Source organism: Lycorma delicatula, chromosome 1, assembly GCF_047948215.1.
Source record: "Lycorma delicatula isolate Av1 chromosome 1, ASM4794821v1, whole genome shotgun sequence".
Taxonomy (NCBI): domain Eukaryota; kingdom Metazoa; phylum Arthropoda; class Insecta; order Hemiptera; family Fulgoridae; genus Lycorma; species Lycorma delicatula.
The window spans coordinates 329,722,562-329,743,398 of NC_134455.1; the positions used below are offsets into that span (position 1 = coordinate 329,722,562).

General features: G+C 26.6%; 1 protein-coding gene across 2 annotated transcripts in view; it reads right to left on the bottom strand.

The window, feature by feature from the left end:
- Positions 1-239: 239 nt before the first annotated feature.
- LOC142334250 (facilitated trehalose transporter Tret1-like) overlaps positions 240-20,837 on the bottom strand; it is a 92,713-nt gene continuing 72,115 nt past the window's right edge. For both annotated transcript variants that reach the window (XM_075382123.1, XM_075382124.1), the window contains 4 exons: positions 20,443-20,718; positions 16,287-16,595; positions 13,078-13,189; positions 240-5,884 (listed from right to left, as the gene is read on the bottom strand). In XM_075382123.1, coding sequence (XP_075238238.1) covers positions 5,565-5,884; positions 13,078-13,189; positions 16,287-16,595; positions 20,443-20,718 — 1,017 coding nt within the window. In that variant the 3' untranslated portion in view covers positions 240-5,564. The remainder of the gene's footprint in view (positions 5,885-13,077; positions 13,190-16,286; positions 16,596-20,442; positions 20,719-20,837) is intronic.

The window sequence follows — 20,837 nt, forward strand, 5'->3', positions numbered from 1 at the left end:
GGTTAAAGTTACAACTAGGAAACCTTTGCTATTATTACTATTATAATAGGACATGACAAATTATATCCAAATTTTTAATTCGTGTATTAGTTTTTTACAGTGATGTAAATTTTTAAACTGACTTTTTGCATGTGATCATCAAACAATTTTTTTTTTTTCTTCAAGAAATGATATTAATCACTAACAAATACAGGTTATTTATATACAGAATATTTTCACAGAATAAAGTAAACCCAAAGTCAAATAAAATCCATTTATTACTTTCTTTTATAATAACACTTTATTCAATCAGTAAAATTTGCTAAAACTAATCCTGCAAAAATAAACCTGGTCTACTTTGTATGTAGTTGTGTATGTTGAGATAGCTGCATGAATTAATTGTTATTACAAGTTAAAACATGTTTGTTCCCCAGTTATGCCTAAACTCAGCTTTTAACAGCAAAAATGAAGTGAATTTTTTATTAGTTTATCAACTCTACTTGTACAGTGAATAATCTTTATTAACTTATATTTAAAAAAAATGATGACATCATCTTCTCCTTTCATCAAACTCATTAAAATGTCTTGTGTATCATTAATAATATCATTGATATTATTTAATTCATATAATTACTAAATAATCAGTTATTAAAAATAATAATAAAATGTTTTATTATTGTTTTAAAAAAAATCTCTTTCTTTGAGTACATATCATTTTTATTTTCTCCTTGGTATTCATGATAACAATTCAGAATAGAAATTTTTCCTGGAAATTTACAAGTTAATTTATAATGTACATGTTTTCTCAAGTCTGTTTTGTTAAGAACCTGTAAAACAAACTTTATTACTTACAACTTATTAAACGTAGTATTTAACAGGCATGATATTTTTTTTTGTGTTGATCACACTAATAATCAACACAAATCATATAAATAAAAGAAAAAAAAATTTTCTGATAATTCAAAACTGACACTTCATGTAAACTACAATTACTCTTGTATTCATCCTGTTATATTTTAAACAGAGGAATGCAAATGCATTGACAATGAATATTTAGAATGGGAACAGTGAGATAATTCATGTCAAGAAACAATTCTCTTTGCTCTAGTTTTGTATAAATTGTTGAATCTTTAAAACTGTTAGAACAGGAAAAATACAATTTTAGAAATGAAAACTTCCTTGCACCAATCCGAAAAATATTTATGTTAACGAACAGATCTATGCATCCATTATAGGCAATCGTGTTAAAGAGAACTTAACTCTGCACTTAAATCAGATGATGGGTTTAGGAAATTGTTAAAATAAATCACCTACCATGCAAAGTTTTTAAAACAACCTTTTCCTATTTATTGTTGTCCTTCTGATAAATAAAAGTCATAACTAATTTTGTAAATAAATATATATACATATATGTATGTGTGTGTGTATATATATATATATATATATATAAACTTTTTTTTTTTAATATCTTTTTATTTGTAGTCGCATCAACAATTAAATTCATTAGTGATTGGAGTGTAACTGTAAATGTGTAGTCTTGAACAGACTTAATTGAAACCCAGACAACAAAACACCGGTATCCATGAACTAGTATTCAAATCCAAATAAAAGCAATTACCTTTACCTGGATTTGAACCTAAGAACCCTTGACTTCAAAATAAGCTGATTTATAAAGATAAAATTTGACCACTAGACCAGCATGGTCTTGTTTAAGGATTTTTACTTATTATGCTGCTCAAATTGAATTTTCCCCTAGATTTCTAAATAGAACACATCCTGCTAATAGTTTACGATGCCATTTATTTTCTATATTACTTAACAAGAAGAAAATTATCACTTCTATAATATGTATCATATTAGAATATTAGATTAAATATAACATTTTTATTAATATACAACTCTTCATGACAGTCTAAATTTGATCATTAATACTGAAATGTAAATTAAAAAAAAAGTGTTTAGCAAATAAATTCCATTTTTTTCAGGTGTAATCAAAGTTATTAAAGAAATACTTATAATTTTGGTTATAAAAAAAAATTTTAATTTTTAAAAATAATTTTTTTTGGAGTTATTTGTTATTCGCTGCATTGTATATTATTTAAAGCTAGAATGATAGTTTTATTATTATTTGCTACTGAAACAGAATTCAAATAATGTTTAAGATACAGGATTGATATACTTTTTTCTAATTATTGTGCGTTAAAAGTGAGTTTTGTTTTTCTTAATGGCTGTTTTAATTAATTATACTTGCTCATAAATATTTCTGGCACATGTGAATTATCCTTTTAACCTTTGTAGAGCCCAAAAAGGGATTCAGTTGAGGTTTGAGGGCAATCAGATACAGATTGTCATGATGATTTGTATAATATATTGTTTAGTCATAGGAAAGGTAACCAGTTTGTTATCATAAACTACAGTAGATCAATGTATGAAAAAAGACACAGCGGTAGATTAGAATAAGTTGTGGATGTACTTGCTTTTACCCAGGGAAAGTATTCACAAAAAATATTAAAGGTCATGGTTCAGCTATGGCGTACAGATGCAAGTTTTCTAAATAGAAGATTAGTGATGAAACACAACCATAAGTTTGAATTTTTTGAGATGTTTTCTAATCAAATAATATTTTTGAGAATTTATGACAAATTCTCAGGTAATTTATTTATTATCTAATTGTTTGAAGATTATAATATGAAAAAAGTGGTCACAAATGTGATTTATTCAGAAAAATAATAAATAAATTGGAAAGTAGCCATAAATTTAATTTTATTATCCTCTTAAGCAAGAAAATGAATAAGAAGGAAAGGATTTAGAGCACAGGATAATTGTATAATGAGATGAATCTAGTTAATTCTCTCATCACAATTAAAATTGTTTACTAGCCAAACAAATGTGTTAGTAAAAACAAACTGGAATATATTTGATTCAGTCTTTCAAGAAATTTTTAAATCATGACTATTCTCTGCTTAAAGTGATATTTACTGGGTGACTATTTTCACCTAGTAAATATCACTGATAGATAAATGCAAGTGGATAATTCCTAAGTACTGTATTTTTAAGATTATAGCCATTTTGACTGTGATCATTCTATCCACAAGTGTTCAGATTACTCTACACAATTATCTATGCACATTATTTATTTGTATTCAATAAATATTTTTACATTTATGTTACATGTCACACATTCTGAAAAAGTGCCATAACCAATTTACACAGTGACTGTAAATCCACAAAAATTTATTTGTGGATTTTAATTACAGATAATCTTGTACAAGATTAAAGAAAATTATTCTTTTAATATCTGAACTTTACTCATCAAATAGTTTTTTAACTTGAATCTATAGATCTCATAAAAGTATAATATGGAATGGAAAATATTTATAAGGCCAGGTAGAAATGTAAAATACAAGTATTATTTTCATTTCTATCAACAGTTGTTGAAAATAAAAATTTTATTTTTTTATTTAATATGTTTTTGAAAGATTGAAACACTTTTATATTTCTATCTGGTCAACTAATAAATATTTTTGACCCAAAATATAATACCAATACCTCTACATAAAAATATGAGTGGTAGTCTACAAGTATTACTTTTTGACTTATAAAAATGCATTTCAATAAAAAACGTCTGGTACGGGAAAGTAAATGTTTTAAGGTTCATTGGTTACATAAAAATAAACTATTTTAAAGAAGACTCTGTATTACACAGCCTCATAAAACTTGGTGCATTTGAATATTTTTGAACATAAGCAGTTATTGTTTGTTGACTTAAATTTTGACAGAAATCTTATAATATTAATCTAATCACTGAGCATAAAATATCATGAACTTAACAATATTGATCAAAATATATATATATAATAAATTTAGAACATTCTATATCCATATTTAATTAATTAATATTTTTATATATTTTTTATTATTAATATTTTTTTAAATAACAGGAACTGTAAATATATAGAAAATATCTTTTAAAAAACCAACTATAACTAAATATACACAAATAAAAATTTTTATTTTATGAATAACTAAGTCAATATATATGTAAGTTTAAGTTTGAGCATAAATAAAGGTTTCTTCCTTACTTTAAATTTATTCTACACTAACTAAATTTTTTCCTATGTCTAATTACACATAAATTTGAATAATTAATATTAATTATGTTTTTCACAGTTGCATATTAAAATTTACTTTCACAAAACATGTATGAAATTGGCACAGTAATAAGATTTAAATAGAATGATTAATTTAGCACCAATATTTTATTATCTTTGTATGTAATAAAATATTACAAATAATTATGAGATGTGTTAAAAAACAGCAGAACTGTTAACAGTATATTAAAGTTTCTTTAAGCACTAAAATAATTGACAAATATAGTTTATACTACACAACTACTAATCATTATTTTATATAACGGTAATAATAATAATGTATTTTTCAAAAGAAAAACATATATATAGATTAATTTGATGTGTTTTTTTTCACTAATCACTTTTTGTTATTCAGTGTTTAGAAATCCATTCTACTTCTACACTATTAAGAGTAAACCTCTACAAATTATATAATTATGTAAACTGCTATTAGATATTTTTAAATTTGTAACCAAAAAATAAAATAAATGACTGTTAAGTCATTTGAGAGAAAGTAATAAATTCAAAAAATTATTTTCATACTTTAAAGATTATCAATAAAGTAAAAAGTTTACATCCAATCTTATGACAGGATGAGATTTAGTCCTTTTTATCTGTTTAAAAAAGAAATTATACAAATGCTTACTATCGTAATTTTATTAAAATTTATGTCATTACTGCATCTATAGTTATAATAGCATACAATCTTATCACTGTCAAATTGCTAAAATTTCATTAAATTTATTTTCTATCTTCATAAATTACAAAAATAAAGTAACTTGTTCAACTATGTTTTTGTATTTCATTGCCCATTTAATGTTCTTGTAAATTTATATTTATAAAAAGTTATAAACTTAACATTATTTGTAATTTGTTTGTTACACATGTTTCACTCATTTTAAAACCCAAGTTACAAAATAAAAAAATTACTCATTTATTAATAAAATATATATGATTATGTATGTATATTTTTTATGTACACCTACAGTACCTTAAACAGAATTTATAATTATATGAGATATTTTAATTTTCAATTTATCAAATATAAAAATTAGTTGTTCTTAAAATAATAAACTCACAGCAAATTAATGTTATTTAGAGTTCTTATTAATTTAATAAAACACTGTCACTCCAATACACATAACATTCAGAATAACCCTTCTTTATTTTGGATTAAAAGATAACATAGTTAATAATCACAGTCTGTTTATCATATTGTTATAATAGTTATACATTGCACAAGATTTTAAAAACGCCGGTTATAAATATTTGTGGAAAATCAAACACAACACTACATAAAAAACATCACTCACTTTTGTAATGTTCATTATATGCAACAAAATACATTATTAATTAACTTATTGGTTCTTAACTTTAGAAAAATTTACAAAGAATTGAAAAAAGTGTTATTTATAACTTTCTTTGAGTTTAGCAATCTTCAATACAAGTTTCATTTTATAATTTTGTTACATATTTTGTTGGTTCTGGTGGAGGCTCATCTTTTTTCCTTTTATTCAGTTTATCTTGGATTTCTTGTAATGACATTCCTTTAGTGTTTGGAACAGCATACCAGACAAAGATGCAGGCGATACCACAAGCTGTTCCAAAAATTCCAAAAGCAAAATGTGTGCCGAGTTGAATGCATATGTTGGTGAAAAATTTTGTTACAAAAAATGACAATAGAAAAGTAAATGATGTTATTACAGCAGAAGCTAACGCTTTCATGTTTGGTGGAAACATTTCACCCATGACAGCCCAAGGAAGGGGTCCTAGACCTGGAATTAAAGAATACAAAATTTTATATTGAATTGCCTAGCAATTGTATATTATTAGAGAGCTTAAAATGTATTTATATGACATTAGACCTTTCTTTTTTTCTGACATTTTTAATTGAGAAAGGGGATTTAGGCGATATTTATATTTAGTAACTTACTGCTCCACAGCTTATGGTTTAGGCCATGTTTAGGTTTAGCTACCCTTCAATCCAAGCTGCAATAATAAATTCTATAATTTACTATTACAACACCAGCAACTAATTTCACATATGTAAAGAAAAGCATCATTCTGTATTAACTTGTTTCTGTAGCTGGACTCTCCATCATTCTATTGCCACCTAAGAATCCACAGTGATCATAGGCTGAGGAACTTGCATTCAAAGCTAACTGCCTTAGCCTTGTCACATAACATTTACAGAAGGCAGAAATGATAAATCTGCATCTGTAAATTGTGATAAGTAATTCTCACAAATTCACAAATGAAAAAGTAATATTAGAGTAATTCAATTTTTTTTTTTTTGTTCTCAATAAATAATAAACTGTTGTGCATCTGGAATGTGTTTAGTTTAGGAATTAATGTTAAGTAAAAGGATGATTATAAAAGAATTCCTCAGTTTCAAGTATTATTTAAACAGCACCATATTTAAAGTATTACTTACATGACTATATTCTGAAAGGGTAAATTCTGAAGTTTTTTTTGGTGTTTAATACACACTGATATGTGCACCATTTGTTGCCATTCTTATGCTCTTCTCATATATTCCAACATGTTGAGTGCAATGGATGCTACTGCCGCAAAAATCCTCTCCCATAGGTGGTTGATGCCACAGATTTTCTCTAAAAAAACAATGTTTTTTACATGCCCCCACAAAAGAAATCTAGTGGGGTCATGTCTGGGCTTCTTGATAACTATGCGATCAGTTCTCCTTTTCCAATTTGCCTGTTTTTGAAACCGAATTTTGATGCACTACAGACACAGTGGCTGTAATGTGGCGGAGAGCCAGCTAGCTGATAGAAACTGCTTCAGCTGTACTTCTTCAATATTGTCAATCTGTGGAAAGACGTAAAGTTGGAGCATATCACAGAATATATTCCCATTAATTGTGCTTTCTACAAAAATTAAGGGTCCTGTAATAAGGTCATTATCAGTACGCACCACAGATTGAGTTTGGGAGAGTCACGCTGGTGTTCGATAATTTCAAGCGGTGGCTCTGATCTGCAAATCCTGCAATTGTGTTCATTTACTAACCCACTAATGTGGAATGTTGTATCATCTGAAAACATGATTTTCAGGTAGTCCTCATTTTCAAATGTTGTTAAGTATTAAAGCTGCAAACTCCAATCTTTTAACTTTGTCATTGGGTTTGATTTTATTTAAAAGTTGTATCTTATACGCACGTAGTCTAAACACCACTTTATATACTGTAGGTTTAGGTACTCCTAACTCTATACTGCACCTTGCTACTTTTTCAGGCTATGCATACTAGATTTCCAGATCCATTACACATTCTGTTAAGACACAGATATCCTGCCAGGTGATTTCCCCTTTAGAACATTGCCTGTTTTCTTAAGCTGATTAAACTACTGGTGTATTGTTTTATTCATAGGCACAGCACTGCCATATTCACATCAATAATTTTGTTAAACTGTGATAACCAATCTTGTTTCGATAAACCAAATCATGCACTGAGCTTTATGTGGTGTTGTCATGACTGAGAGTAAGACTGCCAACCGGATGTGCAGTGAAGGTCATGCAATAGTGCCAACTGTAATGAATATTTGCAATGAAAATCTTTATAATATAATGAACACAACCGGATGCTTTTAACAGATTCCATTATTTCATTACAATTTTTTGTAACCAAGGAGTTCTTTTACAAACACTGTGTACAGACAATACAAAATTATAAAAATTTAAAAACATTATAAAGTAGTTGTATACCATAACAATAAATATTATATTTACAGTTCCATAGACTTATCCACAGATTCAAAAGAGTATTATACAATCTATATTATACCTTGGAGATTCCCTAAAGTAGAGAAGTGTTAGATGTTATAGTAATTTATTCAAATTATAACTGACTTATACAAATTACAATTATTACTACAATATTGTTATCATTAAAAAAAGATTGTACTTGATGCTTTCTTACCATACTCAATTTTTTAAATCAAAAGCCTCCTCACTCATCTAATTTTTTTCTAAAATTAAGATAACAGTCCCCCACAAAATCATAGTCCAAATCATAAAAATGTTTAAAAATAGAAATTATTATAAGACAAAAATGTTAAAGTCTAGGATGAAATTATAAATCACAGGAGCCATGTCTTATTACAAACGCTAGAACTTAGTTCATTGCTAGGTCTCACTACAGCAATGAACCTGATTGTAAAAGATAAGAATAAAACTGAAAAAATCTCCTTGGGTGTGCCACCTTAATTTATTACCCTTCAATTTCTTGAGCCTACATTTTGAAAACAGAATAGGCAAATTTTATTTTAAAAAAGACCAAAACTGAGTTGATTGTAAAAATTTCCATAATATTAATAATGAAGGAACTACATGTTCTTTAAAAAATATTCTATAAACTTATTAAAAATTATAGTATGGAGAGTTGAAAATGGCAAGCAACAATCAACCTTGAAGATTTATTTATCATAATGGAAACTCTTTTAAGTAGTTAATGAATATAGCTATTCCATTACAGATCAATTAAGATTCCTAAATCGTTTTCAGTATATATTTTGTGCATGTGTTTTAAGGCATTTATGCAGTCACTTGTAGTAATATGCCTCCTTTTATAATACGACAAACAAAATTCATAACCGTAGAAAATCAATTGATCTTTATCAATCAATTTATTATATTGGATTAATGAATAAAACAATTATTCTAATAAAAAAATATTGGTGTTAAAACATTTTTTTAAATATAAAAACTGAAATTTCCACTGTACATTTTACCAGAAGACTAAATTAATTTACTTTTTTATTCATAAAAGGGGCAAGGAAAGCAATGTCCTTTGTAAATTGTTTCCCTTAAATCAACATAAGTTAAATATATGAATATTTCAATTTATAACAATTTGAAGAGTTTAGTTTTTCTCATAATAAATTATTTTTGGCAAAATACTTTCATTAGTATTAATAATGTTCAGTGCTAACCCAATCCATTTTTAGAAATTCAGATTTCCTTTGGAATATTTAAAGTTTAGAATCAACATTTCCTCCAGTTTTACAGTTATGAGATCAAGTGGTTTTCCTGATTTACTTGTATTACAAGTTGAAAGCTTATGAGTTTTCTATAATAAGTTCTTTATTAAAGTACAGCCTAAAATTTAACCATATAACTGCTTTTTTAATTTTTTTTTTCATAAAAATAATATAAATAATTAATGAAAATTTTGCCTTTTTGCAAATTTCCAGTGCAAAAAGATTAAAATGTAATTGTAACAGGCAACAATTAACTGCATATTTTGTTCATGTGGAATTTCAGTATAAAAACATTGTTTATTATTATTGTTATTCACAGTATAATATCCTTCCAAAACCTAATCTTGGAGAATGCATATTATCAGGTATTGCATTATTAATAAATGAAGTAAGAACAATGAATAAATGAAATGAAAACAATTTTAATAAAAATAGTATAACTACTGAGGTTTACTGGAAATACCTACTAAAAAAAAACGAGAAAAATAAGAATTATTTAATGATATACCAGTTCATATAAGTAAGCAATGACTTTTCTTGGACACACTTCCTTATAACTTAGTAATTACTGACTACAATAAATTTAGGTGATAATTTGCATGAATTTATTCTGTAGCCATAATTATTTTTCACTGTATCAGTTTATTTAATAATTTATATGTTCTTGGTAAAGATTATACTCTATTTTCTTATAACCTAATAGTTTAGCTACATTTAGAAAGTCTTAAGAATAGATTCTGGAAATTGATATCAAGTAAGAATAAATTCCAAAAGCTGAATTCATGTTCAACATAAACAATCTTTCATAGATCACCAAACTCAAACAACATTGGATGCAGTTTAACTTAATGCAATTGGTATTTATTATTGAATAATGGCGATAGAATTGATTCTACTTTATATATAAAAACAGTTTGTGTTAGAAAAGTATTAACATATTGTTTAGTATTCTTAAAATACTTGTTACACAACAAATGAATTTTTGTAGGACCCTACAAAAAATCATTTAAAGATTCATTTAAAGAAATCATTTAAAGAAATTCAGTTAAAGATGTTACTACTTTAAGTTAATTTAATAGTTCTTATTATCTCTGGAGTGAGTTATAGTCTGAAATCTACAAAAGTCTAGTCCTTGGCCTTGCAGAGCCTAAATTTGGATTGAAAGCGGCTTAATTGTGCAACATCTAATCACAGTTTCTGGTATCACATGTGCTATTAGGTCTTATTGTTGAAAAGATAATATTAAAATGTCTTCTAGGTCATTCGACTGAAGTTTGAAAGGGAGCAGTGATTATATTGCTTAGGACAGGCAGGAAAGTTGCAGTTTCAAACTTAGGGTAGGCGTGCTCTATTTTGTTCATCTCATGTTTCATACTAATTTATTTAAGGTCAAACCTAGACTCCCATGCCAAAAAATATTTGTTCTCAGACTGAATCGAGTCTATGTGATTGCTGCTCTAGATAGAATATACCTTTTGCAGTGGGTTGGCTGGAGCTGCATACTCCTCTATGGTAGAGTTGGCATGCGTGAAATCCAAGGTAAACCCAGCTCAAGTCATCCCCACAAAAAAGCATAGCTCCAGTGAACGCAAGGAGAGTTGAATCTTCTGTCTATTGGGTGATCATCTGATATTTGCTGGACTTTGATTTACTGCCAGAATATCAGTAAGTGAAAAGTACTTTCTTGTTCCTGAAATCTCGGTAACATGTGAGTAGCAGGAGGATAACCTGTGATCTACCAAGATGGCAGATAGTAAAACATATGCCAGGTTTGATACAGTTTAAGAGTCTAAGTGGGTGCACTGAGTAGTAAGCAGAGAAGACTATATACTGTTGCAATAACATGTTAGCAGGTATGAACTGGCAGTCATACCTGCTGTATGATCTGCGTATCAACTGCTGTTCCATAATTTGACTTTTATTACACAGATGATATAATTTGAAGCTACGCTCTCTGAGCTTTATTATCTTGAAGTTTATTATGGAAGAGAACTTACTATGATCAGAAGCTATAATGGTATGTTCCAATTGCCTATATTACTAAAGATAATATAAGCAAGTTCCACACTGAAGCTGTAACACAGATGGATCAGTCTGATATGGGCAAGGCTCACTGTAGATCTTTAATTTAGCTTACAGCTATCCGATAATCATATAATTTTGAAATAAAAATTAAACACAATAAATAATCTTTTAACAGATTACTCAAAATACTATTGAAGATGATTACTGTAATATCAAGAGTTTATATGACAGTTTTATTATTAAAACCTTTTCAATAATCACGAACATTCAAGCTAATAGATCGAGATTGCCTACAGTATATGGCAGTACAAAAATTACTTTTACTCTTCCCCCTTCTAATGACATTATCAAAATAAAATTATAATAATGATAGAAGCTACACAGAACAAAGCCATTTAGAGTTCCTAATTCAAAAAATACAGAAAAAAAATTATTTATGAGAAGAATCATTTTAATATTGTCCTGCGATTAAAACACAGCTTGTTCTCTTATCTCCTGAGCACAATATCCAAAAAATAATTTGTTGTTATTTACAAAGTTTGGTATTGCATTTATTTGAAAGTTTGTTAATATTTTTAGTATTTTGATGATATCTCTCTTATAACATTATAAACAAAAAAAAAACTTTTTACTCTATGTTCAGTAAATAAAAATTGTTATTACCTTTGGTATGCAAAAATTATATAAAAATTATTTTTTTTATTCTTATGAAAAAAATTCCTTGTATTAATTTATACATTTTCTAATTGCCCCAAAAAAAAATATTGAAAGGAAAAACATTAAAATAAATTATCAAATAATAATATATGATTGGGCGAGGGAAACTATATCAGAAAAGGGTTAAAATTTGGATATTTAAAGAACTTATGACTCATCCATTGACAATGATTTTTTTAAAAACATTATATGATTAATATTTTATTAAAAATGAATGTCTCTTTAAAGACAATAAGTTTTGACAACCTGATAAGACTCACCTTTTTCACATGCCACAAATATTTATTATCATACACCCATAAACAAACCTTCATAATTCCCACCTTCCCATGATGAATTAATCATAAAAAACACAGGCTTTGATGTTCTTAAATAAATCTACTTAAAAATGACAAAAATAATATATTATTTTAATAAATTTAAGTAGCATCAGCTGTTGTAGTCATTAGCCACTAATAAATCAACTCCTATCTATTACCTCTTATAAATCCAGCTCTTAAAATAATACTATTCATTATAACTACTTAAAATATGTAAATATATGTGATTAACATAAGACTGACCTTTTCATTAAATTATTAAATGCCATCACTAATTTAAAATAAATACCTATAATTCTAAAAAGGAGATGGTAGGATTTATATTTTTTTCACAAATTTAGTAAAAATTAACTATATTATAAAAAATATGCAGTTAAAAGAGGTAAAAAAATCATTAATAATTTCTTCTAATCATATGAATGAATTGCAAAAGAAAATAATAATCATATATTAAAAGTTTTATTTTGTATCTTGCTGGAAGGTTTAATCTGTGTAATTCTCTAATTATATCGATTTTGAATTACTTTTTTTAATTTAAAATAGGCCATAAAATGCAACCATGTACTGTGGAACCTGTGTAATTGCAGCAGAAAAACTCGTTCTGCTGCTTTCACAATATTAATAATAATATTTGTAGATCCTAAACAAGTCATTTCTTTACAGGTTATGCAAAACTGAGATTATAGCAACATTATTAGGCTATTTTCTAGTTGAACATTCTAGAAATAATATTACAAATTGCATGCACAGATGCTCTATATATATATATATATATATATAGCAATACATACATACTTTCTTTATTCTATGTATTGATCATTTTATTTTGATTGGTTCAATAGTCACATTTCTATAACATATTCTGCTACTGAAGTTTTAGTATTCATAAATATTTAGAGAAAATAAATACTGTACCTAAACAGAAGACAAAAATGTAGAGAACTAAACTGAAAATAGGAACCCATCCTAAATAAGCAATAAAATCATTATTTTGCTCCTCCAGATAGAAATAAAGTGCCAACAGAGCCTGAAAAAAAAAATGAAAAAAATGAAAAATATATAAATACTTTTTATATTAACTGAATATATTTTTATTAATTTCATTATTTTAAATGTATTGAAAATACAAATTATGTAAGATTTTTTGTAAATTAATACTAATAAAACTGAAATCTTGAAATCTCATATTTTTATTATTTTTAAGTCGGAGTTAATTATGTTATTGGTTTCTAGCAGGATTTTATTTTTAAACATTTAAAAATGTTTAAACATTTTTCTGCATTAATATATTAGTGAAATTTTGCAACATTATAAATTTTATAATCTGGCTGCCATTCTTCAATTCCCGAGTAAATAAATTTGTAAAAACAATAAATTTAAAATTATTTTAGTTTTAATAGAATTTAATGTAAGTGATATCTTAAAAAAATTTATGACCGATATGGAATTATTTCATTTTTAGAGTTTAAATTATTTATATTATCTAATAGAAGGAAATATAGTTAAATATTTTTAGAAATTACTATTTATTTGACAAAAAATAATAAGCATTTGTTAAGTGTTTACTAGTTACTTAAAAACAGAAAAAAATTGTAATGAAAATTCATCAAAAAACAGTGGCCTATAAATTTAAATAAAATAGTTTACTAACTAAAATGACAGCAAAATATTACACTTTTTTTCTAAATATCCATGTAGATTTTTTAAACCTTTAAGAAAGGTAATTCTTAAAAGATTAATTCATTTTTTTTTAATTTCTTTATTATTAACCAAGAAAAAATGTAGAAAAAAATCATATAAATTTTCTTTATTGTTATGTTCTCATCAATGCTTACTTTTCATTATAAAAATGACTCATTAATTTAAATTTAATGAAGATAATTATCAATTATCAGATTCATGCATAAAATCAATACTCACATGTTTAAAGTATCTTATCATTAAAAATAATCTTGAATGGAATGATACATCACATGTCATATGAATGAGAAAATCAGTCTATGGATGACATTAAGATGAACTAATATTGTATTATAAATATTGAAAAATGAACCAACTGAAAGTATTTTTTATAAATTAGTTTTCATTGAACAGTATCATAAAACCCTTTAAAATTATTAAAAGGTCTAAACAAATTAGTTTAAAACTAAACAAACTTTACTGAGGATGTACTCATAATTATCTCCAAAAGGTCTTTGGAAGAATAGTGCCATTAATTTGAAAGTGAATTGCTGATAACTTAAAAACTTAAATAATCTGATGATATGTATATTTTGTTATAATTATGTTCTTTCCAGCGGTATACATTAAAGAAAAGTTATTAAGATAAAATATTTGAGCTTTCTTCAACTGATTCAGAGTATATTATCATTATTATTATTATTTTTGTTCAAAATATAAGCATATTTGCAGATATAATATCTTGCGTTATAGAATCTTGTAAATATAGTATCATATTTTCAGAAATATGAATGCACTAACAAAATGCTAGAAATGCCTGCCATTTTTGTATAAATTTACTTTTGAAAAATTTAAGTATGTGGGGGCCAGCCCACACTATCTTATAAGTTATCTTTATAGCTTCCATTTACTGTATCTTTTGGTCATTGTAATCACTGTTTCATAAAAATTGGATGTGTAGTTTTTGAAATAATTGTCAACACATTTTGTGGCTGACATTTTTTTTGGAAGTTCTTGAATATCTCTGTTAAATTTTAACTTTGGCTAAAATGGTTCAGATAAACTTAGGCCTACTAATCTCATCTTACACTTAAGTATTCCACTTGTACAGTTCTTTTTCTCTTTTTTTTTTCAAATAAATTATAATAGAGAAAATAAAATATTATTAAGATGCAGTTGAAAATGAAAAACAAAAAAGTTTTAATATTTAAGTATTTATCCTGAAATACAGTGAAATAGCTGGAAATTAATCAATGCTGTATCCTAAACTTCTAATTTTTATTTTATGAAAGTTAGTGAAGTTAAAAAAGAAAGAAGTAAACAAATCTTTTTGATAGACCACTATTATTTACATTTATTTATAATTTTTTCAATTTTTTTCAGTTCTTGGGAAAGTTTAATTTTAACAAAGATTTACAATTATTTTTATAAACATAAGTGTTCTTTTATTACAGAAACAATAGATTAATGGTGCAGGTATTTTATATTACTTACATTATGTGTAATTGCTATATTATGAAGTGTAGATGTTTTATAAAGATTCAAATCATCCTTTGTGTATTAATGTAGCTTGGGAGAAATTAAAGGTGATAACTGCATTAATCAGAGGAGTAACTTCTGATGCAATTTATAGATTTTAATTTCATAAAAGAGAAATTTTCCAAAAGACTGATATGAAAAATCAATAATGCAATCTGACCAAATTGTTGATCTTAAAAAATAATTACTACAGATTAATTATAAATAAATTCTATTTTCACTATCTACAAACCTTTTCCAAAAAAAACTGAAGTCATTTATTAAGACAAATATTCAGCTGATCCATCTATTAAAGAGGTAAAAGAGAATAAACAAAAGGAAAAGAAATTAACAATTTGAAATGTATAAATACTGCTCCAATAAGCCATCAGGATTAAAATATGTAGAAATATATTGATAGAAGTTTCCCAATATCCTTAAGTAATTATAGGTTATCCTTAAATTAGCTAAAATTTGAATATGTATCTGATTCATAATGTGAACAAAATTTCATACAAAAATAACATTACACAATTCTTTTTTTTAATATGTATGAATTTTTTTAGCATTAATTTAGTGATTTCTGTGAGTCATCCATTCTGTTAGGCAGTTCATCTATTGTTATTGATTACGTGTAAATTACTGTGTTTGATATATTTTAGTACTAAAAAAATCACACACACGTGCATGGACACATACACACATATTATTATTATTATTGTGGCAGAGTGGTAGCATCTTGGTCTTCATCTGGAGGTCCTGGGTTCAAATCCTGGCCAGGCAAGGCATTTTTCACATCCTACATCTATAACATCTACATCTAGTGATTATAAGAGGGTGTAAGCCAGTTGTTACAATGTAAAACCTAGATAAATGTCTTATATATATATATACTTATTTTTTTATTTTATTAATGTTATACTTACTTGAGCAATGCAGGTTCCAGCTGCTGAGATAAAAAGGGGGATCTTATAACCAAGTTTTCTTGTTAGTGGAGCAGTAAATGAAGCAGAAATAAGTTGGACACCTCCTACAATCATAGCAGAATATTTTGGTTCAAGTGATGACCCTGTTTTTAAAAATATTGGTTGGACGTAAAATTGAATTACATTGATCCCACTCAATTGTTGAAGAGACAATAATCCAACAGTAACATACAGAGCTTTAAGATTTCCTCTGTTTGTAATAAGATCACGCAATGAGACCTTTTTCTCTGATGATACCTCCAGCATCAACTGCAAAATTAAAAAAATAAAAATTCATCCAATATTATATCTTACTTTGATAGTTAATAAAAATATAATAAATAAAATAAATTTTTTGGTGAAAATTTCTGAATGCTTAACTTAAATTTAACTACACTGAATGTTGTTTAATTAAATAAAAATGTGTTAAGTTATAAGGAGTAATTTATTATTAGGAGTAAAATGTATTAGGAAAATGTATTATAGCAGAATGCATTAGTTTTCATATGGTAACACTGATTACGAGGTCACAATTGTAACAAAAACAATATTTTTATGATTATATTATGTACATGTTGTTTGTCAGTGTATCTTAGTATGATTTAATACTTTTGTAGTTTCTTTTACAAGAAATTCAATAATCTCTAGTTTCTAAATAAAAATTATTGCACCAAGGTTTTAAATAATTATTAGCAAACTGTGAGTATTGTTTACTAAGTTAAAGTTCTTTAAAATTTATGAAGACTTAGAATGAGTCAGAAATGCATATCATCATTTGCTGTTCTTGCAAGTTTCAGCAAGATTCTTGTTGTTCTTGCAATAATGTAAGTTCCATGACACAGATATCAAGAAAGATATTAAATGTTTTACAGAGATAAAAATTTAGAAGTAAAATATTAATTTTATTTCATAAATAATTATTCTCATTAATTCTTTTTTATAGATAATAATTATTACTGCATTTTTAAATTTTTTGTCAAATTACCATAGGTACTCGTTTATCATTCATTCATTCAAATATTTTTACAGAATTTTTGTTGAGCTAAGACTTAATCTGGTAATTTGTTAGCAATCATATTTCAAATAAATATATTCTTTTGATAGGAAAAAATGTACCGATCACATTCAGAAATCTGAAAATAAAATTATGGAGCAGTTAGTGCATTCATTCATGATACAACAATGAATTTTGCAATTAACTGAAAGTTTAGGAAGTATGTCCAGATCTTTGCAAAGCTTATGAATAAAATAAAAAGTATTAGAACATAAAAAACTGTGGTCTGCAAAGACTGTCTAACTCAGAAAATTTCATGAAGCTTCACATCAGTTTCAATGAATAGGTATGTTAGAGAAAAACTAACCTAATAATTAGCATTTTCTGATTGATACTACCCTACTCTGTTTTAGATCAATCTCAAATTTAAATCAGTTAAGAAAGCAATTATCCATCTATTACACGGTTCATTTACCTAAAAATGAACACCTGCTAGTTGCTACAGCATTTCATTTAAATGTTCCTTTGTGCTTTGTCATTCTATAAATATGCGTTTGCTATTTAACTTATCTTATTAATATTTAATATTATTTATTACAGCAGCATATTATACATCACTCAAGGTAAAATTAGAATCTACAATGGTTTGTAAAGAATTTTATTAATGTTTTACAGCATATTTTATGAATTTCTACCACAAACTAATACATATCTATACTTCAAACCTTTTCATGTAAATTGAAATGAATTTACTCTAAACATGGGATGCATGAGGTAAAAAACCATTTTTCAGAACCAAGAAATAAGAATTACATGGAAAAACTGATGTGCTGCAGGAAATATTCTATAGATCAAAATAAAATTAAAAAAATTATATAAACATGTTCAAGAAATTTTGTTTTTAGTCATAGTTACTAAAGGATTATCTTTAAATTTATATTCCAAACAAGGTGTGTCAGTAGTATATTTCTGTGGATATATCTAATAGAACAATTGAGAACTACATTGTGTCTCTTGAATAATATTTTTTCATTCAGAAATATGTTTTACAGAGTGAGCAAAAAGTTCACAACCCTTAATTCATTACCCCTCTGAGAAGGGACATTTCTTTTTTAGGTTGGCATTAATGGATGGGGTGGTAATCTTTGACCTTGTAGCAGTAACATACACACAACAATCAAATAACATCTCCCTATTTCATATAATAGTGACAGGTCAGTTATAAAAATACAATCATGTATTTTACAGTCTTAACATCCATTAATTGTTGTTTTAAATCTTAATTGATTTAAAGCGCCAGGAAGTTTGATGTAACTTTTCCTCTATCAAACTTACCCAATAAGTAAACAATAAGGTGTAGTCATTCATTTTAGAGAAATCAATAATGTAGATGAATGAAAATGATCCTACCGGCCATCAGTTTTAAATTGCAGATCTTTTGAATGTGTCCATGCATCCTTTCAATGATCAGCTTGAAAGTTAATAAGAAGACTATCACAGCAAAATATAATATCACGCAGATTGGAAATGTGTACAAAGCCACAAAGAAACTAAAATGACTTCAGTACCATATTCATGTGTGCAGGAATTACAAGAACCCAATCACAGAAAAAGAATCAATTATTGCAAATGATCGTGTTTTGTTTGTGGAAATATTCAGATCATGGATAACAGTTTCTTTGGTGATTAGGTATAGTTTCATCTAAATGTCTATAAAACAGTCTGAACAACCAATATGGAGTGTAGAGAACTCTCGTATTTTCCACTAAACTACATTGCATTCTGAAAAGACAGTTTGGTGCACAATTTATAAGAAGAGAATTGTGCCTTCAATATTTTTTGTAAAAGTAACATTTGAATGCTACCAGTGTTCAGATTATAACTGACTTCACAGAGCTACTGGAAGAAGATGAACATGATTGCTGATTACAAAAAACCAGTGCATCAGCCATACAGAAAATAATAAAATTTTGCTCTTATGTGATTTCATTTTCTGTGATATGTGAACACCAAAGATACCAAATTTATCCCCTACAAATTATTTTTTCTAGGGTTATCAAAAAAAAAGGTGTTCAGAAATAATTCTTACATAGTTTGTTAGAATCAAACAGAATACTGAAGTCAAAATATTCCATATCAGCATTGCAATTGTTAAAGAAGTGGTTGCTAAAATAAAGAAACATGCTGATGTTCGTAAAGCTGATTTCGTTTTTTCCTTAATTTATCTCTTTCTTAAAATTTAATGAAGTTTTTGAATATTAGTTTCCATATTTTTTACACATAGGTTGCATAACTTTTCACTCAGTCTATATGTTGGGTTTAACATGTAAAAGACGCATTTAATACATTGATTTTCATAAGCTGCAGTTTGTAAATTGCTGTTGCAAATGAACACAGTATTTGTATTTCTAATTTGAAAATTGAGATGACATCTTCAATGTATGAACTGCAATGATATTGAAAAAAGTATTTACAGTACATAGTAACTTAAAAAAAAGAAAATATTTTGTTCTAATATTCTAAACTTGTTTTATTTTTTAGTTCTATGCAAAGACTTAGGCCCTAGAGCAAGTTTTTTCTACAGTTTTATAGTTTAGACTATAAACTAACAACATATTTTATATGCACACCATTTTCAGATGATTTCTCTTGGTTATTTTTATATTAAAAATTTTTTATTCTTACTATGTCATACATATTTCATCCACAAATAAACATGTGCATACTTCATGTCCTACTAAATGCTTCATTTAATACCTAGATACATTATTTTTGTTTCTAATATGTTAAAGTTCAGTGAAGTGCAGTGAGGTAGCTGTAACATTAGTTCAATGTTCACTTATATTTTCTTTTTTATCTTAAGGTCTATAATGCACCAGGTGCTGTTATTATATTTTACATTCAAAATGTGGCATTTGTTATTAGGAACATTACATCAATAAATATATCAGCAGATTTAAAAATTTATTTTAAATACTGATAAATAAGATTTTTTTTAAAAATCACACTCAAAAAATTAGAATCTAATTTCATAACATAATTAATTTTAAATTTACATACTTGCACTAGAAAAATATTAATAAAAAATAATTTTTTGCGTTGCTCTTGCATTAGGTCTTATACCTGTATTTGAGCTATTTCTTTTTCAATTGCATCCATTGGAATATTTCCCCTAAGCCAACGTAATGAAGTAATAGCATCATTTCTGCGACCTGAAGCAAGAAGATAGTGAGGAGATTCTGGCATCCACATAAATGTTAGAATGAAGAGTATAGGAAGGATAATTGAAGCAAGTATTAAATTATTGTAGGATAGAAATGGGCCAGCGCAATACTCTAACAAGAATCCAGCAGAAAGAAAAAATTCGATAACGGCTCCTAAAGCCCCTCTCACTTTGTCCTGCAAAACAACATTTAAATAAATTATTTAACACCAAACTTTATTAAAATCAAATTAAATCATCTGCACATATAAAGAAGATAATATCATATTTGAACTATGAACTTTGTTTTGCATTA